Here is a 12,003-nt window from a genome sequence, read left to right on the forward strand (position 1 = left end):
TAACATTATGCTCTGAATCTACCATAAAATTCATCATTCATTCAGCAAGGTCCTAGCCTTGCCAAGTAGTCCTAGACACCAGGGTAATGCTCAATAAGTGAGAGTTGTATTGCTTTCATTGACTCTATTGCTGACAGTTATGCTGTTGCACAGTTCTCAGGATGATTCTACCCTGACTAAATTAGAAATTAATGGAGTTACAGGACAGCAAGTCCTTTCTAAGGGATTCCTGTTTCCTTGCGTGCACTGTCTATAGCTGAGCTATCAGTTTCAAATGCAGCTGATGAAGCAAGAAATGATATTTGGTATTTCTAATCATCCCCTCTTAGTGGAATCAAGACCAGAATAAATATCCATTTCTGTTCCACTTACATTTACTGCCAGGAAAGACATAATGAGGAGCAATTTGAACTCTTATGTCAAGGATTAAGAATTTTCGTGTAATCCCCAAGGTCTGGAAAGATTGACACTGCACCTGTTCTCTAGATTATTCAATACATGGTATCATATAAATTGTACAAACAATACCATAAATTTATGGAAGATATCTTGGGGGAGGGGGAGGTTGGTGCCAAAAGTGAGCCCCTTCCAAGAAAGGGTAATCTGAAGAGTGGTAATATTTTATGTGTCACTGTTGAAGGAGATTTTATATATTCTTCTTTTTCTTGTACTTATTTTGGTGCTTTTTATTTGCAGAATGACAGCAGCAATGCAGTAGCTTGTTCACTCACATTTGAGTTGTTTAAACAACAAGATTCAATGAGGGCAGCCATTTCAGGAATAAGAACATCAAAGGCAATAATAAGGGAACAGCTGAAAGAAATTTGGAAAGAGAACTGTTGGACTCCAGTACCCCCTATTTGATGTAGGTTTGTGTGTACCCACTACTCAGTAGAGGTCCCCAGTGTGTGTCCCTGGAGGTTCACGGCAAATGCTGAGGTTCTCTGAGCTGTCCAGGTGATGTGCTTTGCTTCCTTCGGGTCAACTGTTCGCCACAGGCAATTAAAGGAGAGCATTTTCTTACTGTAGCAATATCCATACCTCTTTCTCAAGCACGCACTGCTCTCTAGATGGGTATCTATACTGAAGAGCACTGAAACCACCAGCAGTTCCTCTCAGCCTACTAAAAGAGTCTTTCCTAATAAGGGAGGACCTTAAGAAATGTGGGAGAAGGCCATGACTCAACACTACTACTTCACAATTTTGCTTTGATGTTTGGTTATGAGGGAACCTGTCGTCTTCAACCAGTAGCCTCTGCTTGAGCTCACAGTGCTGCTCAAGCTCTTGTCTCCCAATCAAGTGTCACTCACACCACACAGAGTCTGGACTGGTGCTGGCCCTCTCAAACACAGTGCTGTTCCCCTCTGAAGAATACAGGAGAAGACCCCAGATAAGGCTTCTGTGCCTGGAGACCAAAGTCCTGTCCAACAGTCCCCAGCACTGGGCTGTCTGTGCTTCAGGGACCACATGCAGCAGCAGCGTTTGCTGGAACCAAGAGAGTATTGCGGAGGGAACGCTAGTGAGCCTGAAAGCAGAGAAAACAGTTCCAGAAATGTTTTCACAACTGCTGCAGCTGCAACACCAAGCACAAAGACAGAGGGTGGTATCCGAGTCCAGAGGAGGGCCACAGAAATGATCACAGGGATGAAGCACCTCTCCAGTGAAGACAGGCTGAGAGAGTTGGGGTTATTCACTCCAGAGAAGAGAAGGCTCCAGGGAGACCTTATTGGGGCTTTTCAGTACCTAAAAGGGGGCTTATAGGAAAGATGGGGACAAAACTTTTAGCAGGGCCTGTTGCAATAGGAGAAGGAGTAATGGTTTTAAACTAAAAGAGGCAAGATTTAGACTAGATATAAGAAAGAAATTTTTTACAAAGAGGGTGGTGAGACACTGGAACAGGCCCAGAGAGACTGTAGATGCCCCATCCCTGGAAAAATTCAAGGTCAGGTTGGACAGGACTCTGAACAACCTGATCTAATTGAAGATGGCCCTATTCATTGCAGGGGGTTGGACTAGATTACCTAATAAAGGTCTCTTCCAACACAAACTATTCTACAATTCTATGATTCTATCAGTGGTGGTGGAGGAAGGCTCCCCTACAAATCAAGCTGGGCAGTTGGCCGCGGTTAGCTCAATCAGAGCTCCTTGAGGTCTCCACCGCCATGCAGCAATGAGCCCACAGGCAGACTTCACTGTGATGTGCTGCGGTCAGTATGGCAGGGCCCTAGGTTATCCTTGGGCAGAAGGCAGAAATTCTGGTAGGACATACTGGTCAAGAGAAAGCAGGCTCTGCAGGAAACTTAATGGCAGAAAAGTGGACACTTCTGAGAAGAACCTCCCTTCGTTCATGAACAGCTGAGGCACATCAGGACACTAGGGTAGGTGGAGGACCAAGTGCAACCTATGGATGCTGCTATAGGCAATGTGTCTCTTTTCAAGTGCCCGTGGTGTACAGTTGCACCCAAAGCAAGACAGAAAACTCACAGTGACAAAGAGAAGAGCAAGGTGCTTGGGTGAGGAGTGATTTGTTCCATGCTGATTTAAATGCTGCTGTTCTTTATATACCCTTCAAGTTCTCATTGAGAAACTTCAGCCTCTGCTGTCATTTGGTTCACAATCTCCCCAGACAGAGGATGGAGCAGCCTGCAAGTTAGTGTGGGCCTGGAAACCACTAATAAGCACCATAATTACTTTCTGACTTTCAGTTCTAACATTCGAAAGTACAAGATGGGTCGGAGCCTTCCCCGCAGCCCCACTTTCCACAGCTACAACCAACCCACTTGTCATTAATACAGCCACCGAGATGGTATTTGGGTACAATCCAACTAGACTGGCCAGGGGGCTTTAAAAGATGGGACAAGGGTGGCCCAGGCAGAACTGCTCTCCGTGCCACCTCAGCTGGCCCTCTCTTACACCACTGCCTGCAACCAGCACCAGGGTCCTCGATCTCACCCACCAAACCCCTCTCCAGCAGCACTCACGGATCAAAGACCAAGCGCGTGATGTACTCCTTTGGCATCCGAGGCAGCTGATGGGAGAACACGTTCTGCAGACCAACCAGCCACATCATGATCTTCTTGTTGGGCTTCTGGTTCAGGGAGTTGCCGACCACGTGGAACTCGATCACCCCCCTGCGCTCCTCCAGCCTCGCCGCCTCGTCCCGTGCCGAATGCGCCGAGAGGAAGTTGGTCTGTACCACACAAAAGAGGAACAAAATCACATTTTGGAGATTTCACATCCTCTGACAGAACAGCCTTAAGGAACAAACAAATGAAACCCCCTCTTTTTTCCAAGCCACCTTCTTACAAAAATAGAGCTGGCAATGTTTATCTTTTTTTAGCAGAAAAGACACCATCAAATAAGCTGGATATAACTCTACACTACAGCATAAAAAGGCTTATTCAAACTTCTTTTTGTAAAGATTAGGAAACACCAGTGATGGTTATGACTCAACAAGTTCCAAAAATCTCTCAAGGGACAGCACTCATCCAGTTGAAGCCTATGCCACTAAGTCTTCATATTTTCTTTAGGCTAGCCAGCTTGAACAAAAGTAGTGGATTCGCCTACATGTACTGCAAATAACATATTTTAATGGTAGTGCAAGTAAAGTCATATTTTTTCATTTTAGTATCACATTCCACTATCTATGCCACTATTGTAGGAGCCTAAAAAGAACATTTTAATTCCTACTGATTTTGCTGTTACATATCTAGCAATTGCACCCATATATTTGAATGGAGATGAAATTAATACAAACAATTTATTTAACTTTTTGTTTCTTTCAAGATCATTTTACAATGCCAAAACATCTCCGCATGCACACACTGTTTACTTTTTAGAGCAAAGTTTGGCTGCTGGGTTTCTAGTCACTGCCAGCCCCAACAGCCAGACTGGCACAGCATTTGTAATATGCAGAGCCATCAGTCACAGTATATAGTTTGAGTAAGAAACGTACGTGGTTCCAAATCTTCAGCAGTCTCTAGCTAAACCTTGGCAAACAAGAGCTGCTGGCAAAACATTGCCTGGCGAAGGGAACAGAAGGAGGAAAAGCCAGCCAAAAAAAAAAAAAAAGTGCAATTCTGTACATGGCACAATTCTGCACATGGCACAATTCTGCAATTCTGTTTGTTTTTCTCTTCCAACAGGAAAAAAAGAGCAACTGTGGAAGACAGAGCAAATATCTGTTTAGATCAGCCCTTCTGCACTAGACAGAGGTTTAAACTCTGGATTTTTTTATTCTGCTGCAATATTTGAACCCCATTTAACTTGTCTTATGAGCTACATCTATGATGAACAATAAAAAGCATTCTCTGGAACTTTTCTGTAACAAAAGTACCTTGCAAAATAACCTGGGATCTACTTTTTTATCACTAGTTTCCAAGTCTCTTCACAAACAGTGCATAACGCATTAAAAAATTGTAGAACTATTCTTCATGTTAACAATGTATCTTGTCAATAGTTTTTTCTCCCCTAATCGCACTCTTTGAAAGCCTCTACTTTTCTTTTATTTTGTGGACTCTTAGCTTATCATACTCTACCCATGTGGAACATTTATTGAAAGCAGACCATTTGCAAACAGATGAGGCCTATATATTTCTCACCTCTGGCCCCAGCATGGCTGCAGGATCTGTAATTGTTGACATTACTTCATTGATTAACTCAATAGGAATATCTCCTACCACCCTTGGTTTTTTTGAATCCTCCAGAGAATAGGGTTCATTATTTTTTCTCTTTTCCCCTATTAAAAAAAAAAAAAAATACATGACAAATTAGAACAACCAAACTATCACAGACTAGCACTGTGAAATCTAGCACTTCTGCTATATTCTTTAATTTGTATGCCAAGTTTGGGGATTATGTTTTTTTAATCCCTAGAGAAAGAAATGCAATCCAAGAAATACTTATCACTGCTGCAATTCTGTCTTTGCGCTGGAATGCCAGCATGAAGCAGGGTGAATATACCTTTCTTTCTCCTATACCTCTGTAAATTCACAGTGAAATCATTTGCTTTTCTTTTTGCTTCAGCATCCTCTGCAGGGAACCTCTCTGCTGCTGCTTTGGAAGGTCAATGCTTAATACACAAATTATAGTGCACACTTCTGGATAACATGAAATGCCATTTTGGGATTCACTGGAATTAAGTATCCATTATAGATTTCTTTCACCCTTTTTGTAAACGAAGCAGCACGTACAGTCTGACACGTCATACATATTTGACTTAGAAAATCCATATGAAGTTTCCAAATCAAAATATACCATGTTAATTATTAACTGCCCTACTAACTGCAGACCAACATGTAATATAGCAAAAGCAACTAATTAAACAAATTCATGAAAGAAAAGTCCACCAAGGACTAATGGGTACAATGACACTGATTAGAGCCACTATCTCAGGATTTATCCAAGCAGCAAACTGCCAAATACTAGGAAAGCATTCAAACAAGAATATCACTCCATGGTTACCTTGTTCCCGTATTCTTTCCCTAAAGATCTGCTATTGGTCATTGTCAGAGTCAGGATGCAGAATTTTGCATTTGTGATCAGCACTTAGCAGTGAGATAAGTTGGTTTGGTTTTGTTTGGGGTTTGTTTTTTTCCCCCCTAAGGAAAACCTACAATGGCTTTAAGATCACCTTTTTGAAACAACCAGGTAGTTTAGGGCCCACTATGCCCACTGTTTTACATACATATTGTACAGATTGTTTTTCCACAGCTATAGTGCTCTAAATATGTAAAGGATCAAACTGTTCATTCCCCTTGTGAGACTTTCAAGCAGTACAATTGTTTTTTTAACAACAGAATTTTATTGTTCACCTCCCTTCATTGTGGAAAGGGTTTATTCCTATTCTTTATTTCTTACATTTTAAACAGTTATTCATACTGTTATTCCTTCTCACTTCCCAAGGGATTAACGTCCTGTTTTAAAACAGATTTTTTTTAAGCAATTTGTCAAAAGCCTTCTGAAAATCTAGGTAGACAAAACGCTTTCCAAATGCACTACTTCTTTCACAGATATATACAATTTGAGAGTTCTAGAAAAAGGTACACTGAATTTCCACATATCAAACTATTCACACATTTATTCATTCCATTCTTAATCCGTTTATTATTGTTTCTTCTAATTGTCTGAAATACTTGACAGTTTCCTGAATTCTCTTAAAATCCCTTTAAAAACTAGTTTTGCATCTGTGTATTTCAATTCTGCAGTGCTTAGAGAAATTCCAGTGACAGCTCAGCTGCACAAGTAAATAATTAGTTTGTCAATTCCATATTTCATTTCACACTCCCCAAAAAAATCAATTTGTCTAGTGATGACTTACTACTTATTTTGCTGATCTGTATAAAAATAATAATAAAAAATATCTTCTGCTTCCCAGATTTAAGACCATTTCCCAATTTGTCCCTCAAAGAAAGCTGCAGGTTAGGAGCCACTGTAAGTTCATCTATAGCAAACATGAGGCTAAGAATTCATTTAGCTTTTTCTACTTCCTTGAGGACTTACTTTACATGAGCTCGTGATCATCTCTCTGACCTACAAACTCTCTTGACAGGCTCATTAATCCTGAGATGTTTAAAAGGGGATTTATTAAGATACTTTATGCATTCAAGAAGTCTTTTTTTCCCAAAAACCTTTTTTTTTTTTTACCTGACCTCATTCAGGTTTTAAATTTAACCTGCTTAGTGTGTTTGTGTTTTTCAGTACCTTGAAAGATTAAAAAAAGATAAATGCCATGGCCCCTTCTGTTTGATCTTTATTTAAATGAAACCTTTTTTCATTGTTCATAATACATGTATTCAAAATAAAGTGGTTTTCAACAACCTCTGACACCAGCTGACCTTTCCCTATTTTAATTGAATTTAAACAAACCTATATTTTTTTCAAATACAGTTGCCATTTCTGCTAGTTAAACATTACCATAGTGGAGAAGAAATGTGTGTGTGCATGTCTTTTAGCGAAAACACCTCAAGGTCACTATTGCAGAGTGAAGGCAATGGTCACCATATACTGCAACTACTGATAACATCAACAGAAGCCCAAAAGCAAGTTTCCCTCTTCGTTACCTAGGTTTGGATCAAGGGCAGAAGAAACTTTGCAGGCAGGACTCATATTCCCACTGATGGGTTGCTCCAGAGATGAAGGACTTGCACTGTATGAAACAGATCTTGCAACAGGAGGAGGATTGATAACTGCAATGAGATAAAAGACAAACACACAAAAGTCAGGACATGGAACCCGTTACGGTGCTGACTGAAGGACTGTCACAATGAGGGACCCAACTTCAAGCTCACCAACTGCGAAGTAAGAGCTAATGTTGTGCAACACAGCAATGCTACCAGTTCACAAGCAGACATTAGAGCTTTATCTCAACATAATTCAAATTTCAACGTGTTCCAATGAGGCACTGGAACAGGTTGCCCAGAGAAGTTGCGGAGGCTCCATCCCTGGAAGTGTTCAAGGTCAGGCTGGATGGGGCTTTGAGCAACCAGGTCTAGTAGGAGGTGTCCCTGCCCACAGTAGAGAGGTTGGAACTAGACGATCTTTAAGGTCCCTTCCAACCAAAATAATTCTATGATTCTATATTTTTCTACCTAACAAGGGACTGTATTAATGCTGGATCACAGAGTTAGTTTTACTTCATTACAAATATCAGGCTTTACTATTCTGCAGTGTTGAGCGCAAGCTAAGAAAACAAACTTCCTTCACATACCTGCCAAGCCTGCTGGCACTCAGCCTCATGAAAAGGCTTTTTGTAGGGGTCTACTGAAAAGAAAAATCTCATCATTCAGCTTCAGCTGTCCACTTTAACAGTGTCCAAAGAATGGCTGGACAAATCAAACTCAATAAAGCGAGAAGCTGTTGCACCAGTTAAGAGGTTGAAATTATTATTTTAAAAAGCCACAGACTAACATCCCTCTCTCTAATATTTAAAAAAAAAACAACAAAAAAACCAAAACCAAAACAAAACACTCATCCCAAATCATCTAGTTTCTATTTGCGTCAGTACTTTTGGCAGGCAGGTGGGGGGTTGAGGCAACAGCTCGTAGTCTGGACACCTGCAGTCTTTCTTGTTGCATGCCTTTATTCTGGTGTCATCACCAGCAACAGCTCTTTTGTGCCATATTCATGCTGACAACACAGTGCTTAAGAGGTGCACATTAAAATGAAGCACTGCAGAAATGTACATGATAAAAGGAACTCCAAGAGAAAAAAGATTTTAGAGTTGGAATGAACTTGTGCCTAAGGCATAATTCACCAGCTTATGGTGCAAACCAGGAATTTCTCACCAAAAAAGCCTGACACACTAGAATTTCCTACTACTCTGCGAAATTCACTATAAGATAAAAGTGCTGACATGATGGCTTTGTCAACTGACAATCAACAATTACTGAATTGTTACAAAATGTTGAATGAATTACCTCCAGTCTTTGCTTCCTAAAACATTGAAAATTGAAGTCAACACCTGAGCTACATAAATGGATTTAAAATACTTCTGAGCAGAAAGGAAGAGAAGGGGAAACTGAAAGAAAAATATCATCAATGTCTCCTTGCAATTTTAGGGATGACTTATACCTCAATATAAGTCATCCCTGACTGAGGAAGAGTAAATACAGCTGCAAAATAGTCGATGAGGCATACGAGTAAGAGATAAAGCAAGGAAAAGCTGTACAAAACCAAGAAAAAGGTGTGTGTGCAAAGGCAACGGGACATCCGATGTGGAATGCCTACTGCTAGGGAGTCCAAGGACTGGCAGGGGTCCTTAGGCGAGGGGACAGCTGTCCTGCAGGTGAGCCACTACAGCCATTTACCCACTGACCACCCTCACGTGCCCATACTGAGTGTACTTGAGCTGCTTGAGTACTCAGGCAATTTGCCTCAGCACTCGGCCTGCTCCACTGGCACCTTCAATTAGCTGGATTTCATCATCAAAATGAGATTTGTATGTGCACCAGAATGTCAGACACCTGTGCCTACTCAAGGCAGACTGATTTTGGTATAGCCTGCTATTTATAAAGCTTCATATCCAAGTCTTGCTCCTTAGAATTCATAACTTGTACAGGTTTATCCTTTTATTCAGGTGCCCCCTTATCCGTAACTAAATGCAAATTACCTGTCTGGATTCCCAGCTGGCCAGTTCGGGAGCTAGACACCATGAAATCTTGATCCCAAATGGGAGAATTCTGGCTGTACACTTCTTCTTCCAGCATTGATAAAAACCTAGGAACAAAACCAGGTGAAATATTAACTTAATACAATCATTCAAAACATTTTCTTTTTCAGAATAAGCATTTGCAACTTTTTTTAGTTTAAAAATATCTCATGATTCAGTAAGAAAATGCTGTTGGCCAATTCCTTTCAAAAAAACAAATGCACACAAAATCACGTCAGAGTAGGCATTAGTTCTGAACCTTAGTTCAGTGGAGTGCTTTCAGCTATGAAAACTTATCTTTGGTTGTAAGCAACATTTATCTAATTTGCAAATGCAGAAAGAAACAGTTACAAACTACTTTTACAGAACAAAACCATGCACTAATAAGAGAGCTACAAACTGACAGATGCCAAGGTACCCATGGTATACAATGACAACAAAAATGTCTCTTTTGATAAACCAGTGTTTCGCAGACTTTCTATTTCTGTTTCTATATTCTGTTTTGCACTTTCTATTTGCCTCTTACAGATTTATAAAATCCCAGTGTTAGTTATTAACAATGCTCTTGGGAAGATATTTTCATTCCTTTAAGTGTGCTACTGTAATATTTAATTGCATTTTTGTGCTTGCGTAACAGTATTTTTAATCTTAGTGTGGTACATTTAGAGAAACAGCGTGGTTTTAAACCTCTCTTGCAATTACTGTATGTGAAATTCCACAGATCAGACTATCCAGGAGGCTCGCCTTCCAGGGGCTAATACATCAATTCCCTTTCAGAAGGAAGAGCTGCATACCCTACAGTGCACGAAAGGGGTTTTCAGACCAGGAGTTGACACGGCACATTTTTACTCCCTGGAGTCATCGATATGTATAGAAACTGTCTAGCTGAAACCACCGGCACTGCTGAGTAAGACTTTCTTGAAGAGGACAAGGATTTTCAGGATCAAGTTCTCCTCTTGTATTTCATACACAGGACATCTATACCTAGGCACAGCAACACGCGGTGTCTCCTGCTATCTATACAGCTGATAACAGCTAAAAAGTTCGTAACGGCCGCTTGACCATCTGTGACAGAGCAGAAGCACAAAGGACACTTTGGCCAGGGGTACTTTTCCAGGTATCCCTCGGTGTCCCAGGCAGACACAGACACAACCTGTGGGTGCTGCCTTTGCCCGGGACGGAGCGGCTGGGGCAGCCGGGAGCCCACACCGGAGCCAGGCACCGGCTCCCTGCCCTGAGCCTCAGCTCCTCCGCAGGGTTTGCTCTGCCCAACGCTGGCAGAGAGACAAATGCTTCAGTCAGGTACAGCCCGTAAAAGATTTAAAATGCTATTTGTGTTTCCCACCCATCATCGGCAAACAGCGCTTGTCTGTCTTTTTTTCCCCAGCAGAAAATTAAAAGGAACTGCAGTGCACAATAATGCTTTTCAAATTCCTTATCTAGGCTGTAAAATGCAGTGGAAACATAGGGTCGTATGCACACCTCCTTCCTCCACAAATCTTGTATCAATGTGGTCTTAAATCCTTTTTTATACCTATTTCAGGGCCAGATCACGATCCTATTCCCAGGTACACACAAACATTCCTGTATCCATAACAGACTACCCCAGAGACAGTTTACATTCTTCAAAGTGGTAAAAGGCACCATTAATAATAGCAGGAGCAACAATTCCTGACTCTACCCAGCTTTGGAAAGCTCATGTTTTTCATTGCCCTGAGCACTAACCCAACTCTAGCCCCAGAGAGCAGCCTGCGTAGCATCAGTGCCACTGGCTCTCCTGTTGGTTCAGTTCCTTTGTTCTTAGGAGGGACAGACGTTTAAAATATGGGCTAGAGAGCCAAGCCACCCTCACCAAATCAGGATATTTTTGAAGCAATACACTATTTTAACAGGAAACATATGATGAATTATCTTATTACCACCCCCACCCCGTAACCACCAGTAAAATGTTTGAAGTTAAAAACTGTCAAGTGAGCACGTTTCAAGACAGGTCATTCTCCCACATACCCCAAAATGTAATTATTGTTGTTTAATTGTGAGAGATCATCATCAATACTCCAGTACTGGAACAGGTAGTCAATATGAAATTCATGAGCTTAGGAATCACTGATGTAGTTTTATACCGACTACTCTCTTCTTTGTCAAATTAACACATTTCTTCTGGGGGGTGAGTTAAACTGAAATACTTAGGTGTATATAGACTCCAGAACAACACCCCGTTTTTCACTCTTCCACCACAAAAGCAGAAGTAAGCATGTTTTTGGAGCTCTGGATCTATGTTGCTTCCAAGGACTATAGAGAAGAAAGTGACCAACAATACACGCTAATAGGCAATCAGCACAATCCCCCAGCAAGATGAATGATCCCTTTTGTAAAGCCAAGCCCTAGGACAAAGCAAAACAAGTGGTTGTGTACATAAAATACACCAGTTCAACCTATAGCAGAAAAGAAAGCTGCAGTATCTACTTGTTACTGAATAAAAGGAGGAATGACTTTAAGCTGCAGGTAGTTGCACACGATTGGTAAACCCTGAATGCAAGCATGTTGTGATCCCTTACTTTGGAAAATGGGTGAGGATTAGTGTTCGTTTCTCCTGAGGAAGCTTGTCTTTTTCTTGCCTGGCCTGCTCCAGCAGCTGCCGTCTCATTACCGTAAAAACGGAGCGAAGCAATGTCCTACCGAAAACCTGGGTGGTTTCATACCGAGGTAGACTGTCACAGAACTGAGGGACATTGCAATAACAAAGCCACCTGTAAAAGGGAAAAAGCCAGATAATTATCACCATCTAATACATGAATTAATGCAATAAAACCACTACCTACATCATTTATAACACAGCTGAGAGCTAAATGACC

General features: G+C 41.2%; 1 protein-coding gene across 1 annotated transcript in view; it reads right to left on the reverse strand.

The window, feature by feature from the left end:
- The window catches only part of KAT2B (K(lysine) acetyltransferase 2B), a 44,134-nt gene that overhangs the window by 15,072 nt on the left and 17,059 nt on the right, over window positions 1–12,003 (reverse strand). Inside the window, exons 6-10 of the mRNA XM_014937626.1 lie at window positions 11,707–11,898; window positions 9,110–9,216; window positions 7,062–7,187; window positions 4,602–4,738; window positions 2,982–3,190 (exon numbers count right to left, since the gene is read on the reverse strand). Of these exons, the coding sequence (XP_014793112.1) occupies window positions 2,982–3,190; window positions 4,602–4,738; window positions 7,062–7,187; window positions 9,110–9,216; window positions 11,707–11,898 (771 nt within the window). The remainder of the gene's footprint in view (window positions 1–2,981; window positions 3,191–4,601; window positions 4,739–7,061; window positions 7,188–9,109; window positions 9,217–11,706; window positions 11,899–12,003) is intronic.

Source organism: Calidris pugnax, unplaced genomic scaffold, assembly GCF_001431845.1.
Source record: "Calidris pugnax isolate Ruff unplaced genomic scaffold, ASM143184v1 scaffold11, whole genome shotgun sequence".
In the NCBI taxonomy this organism is placed as follows: domain Eukaryota; kingdom Metazoa; phylum Chordata; class Aves; order Charadriiformes; family Scolopacidae; genus Calidris; species Calidris pugnax.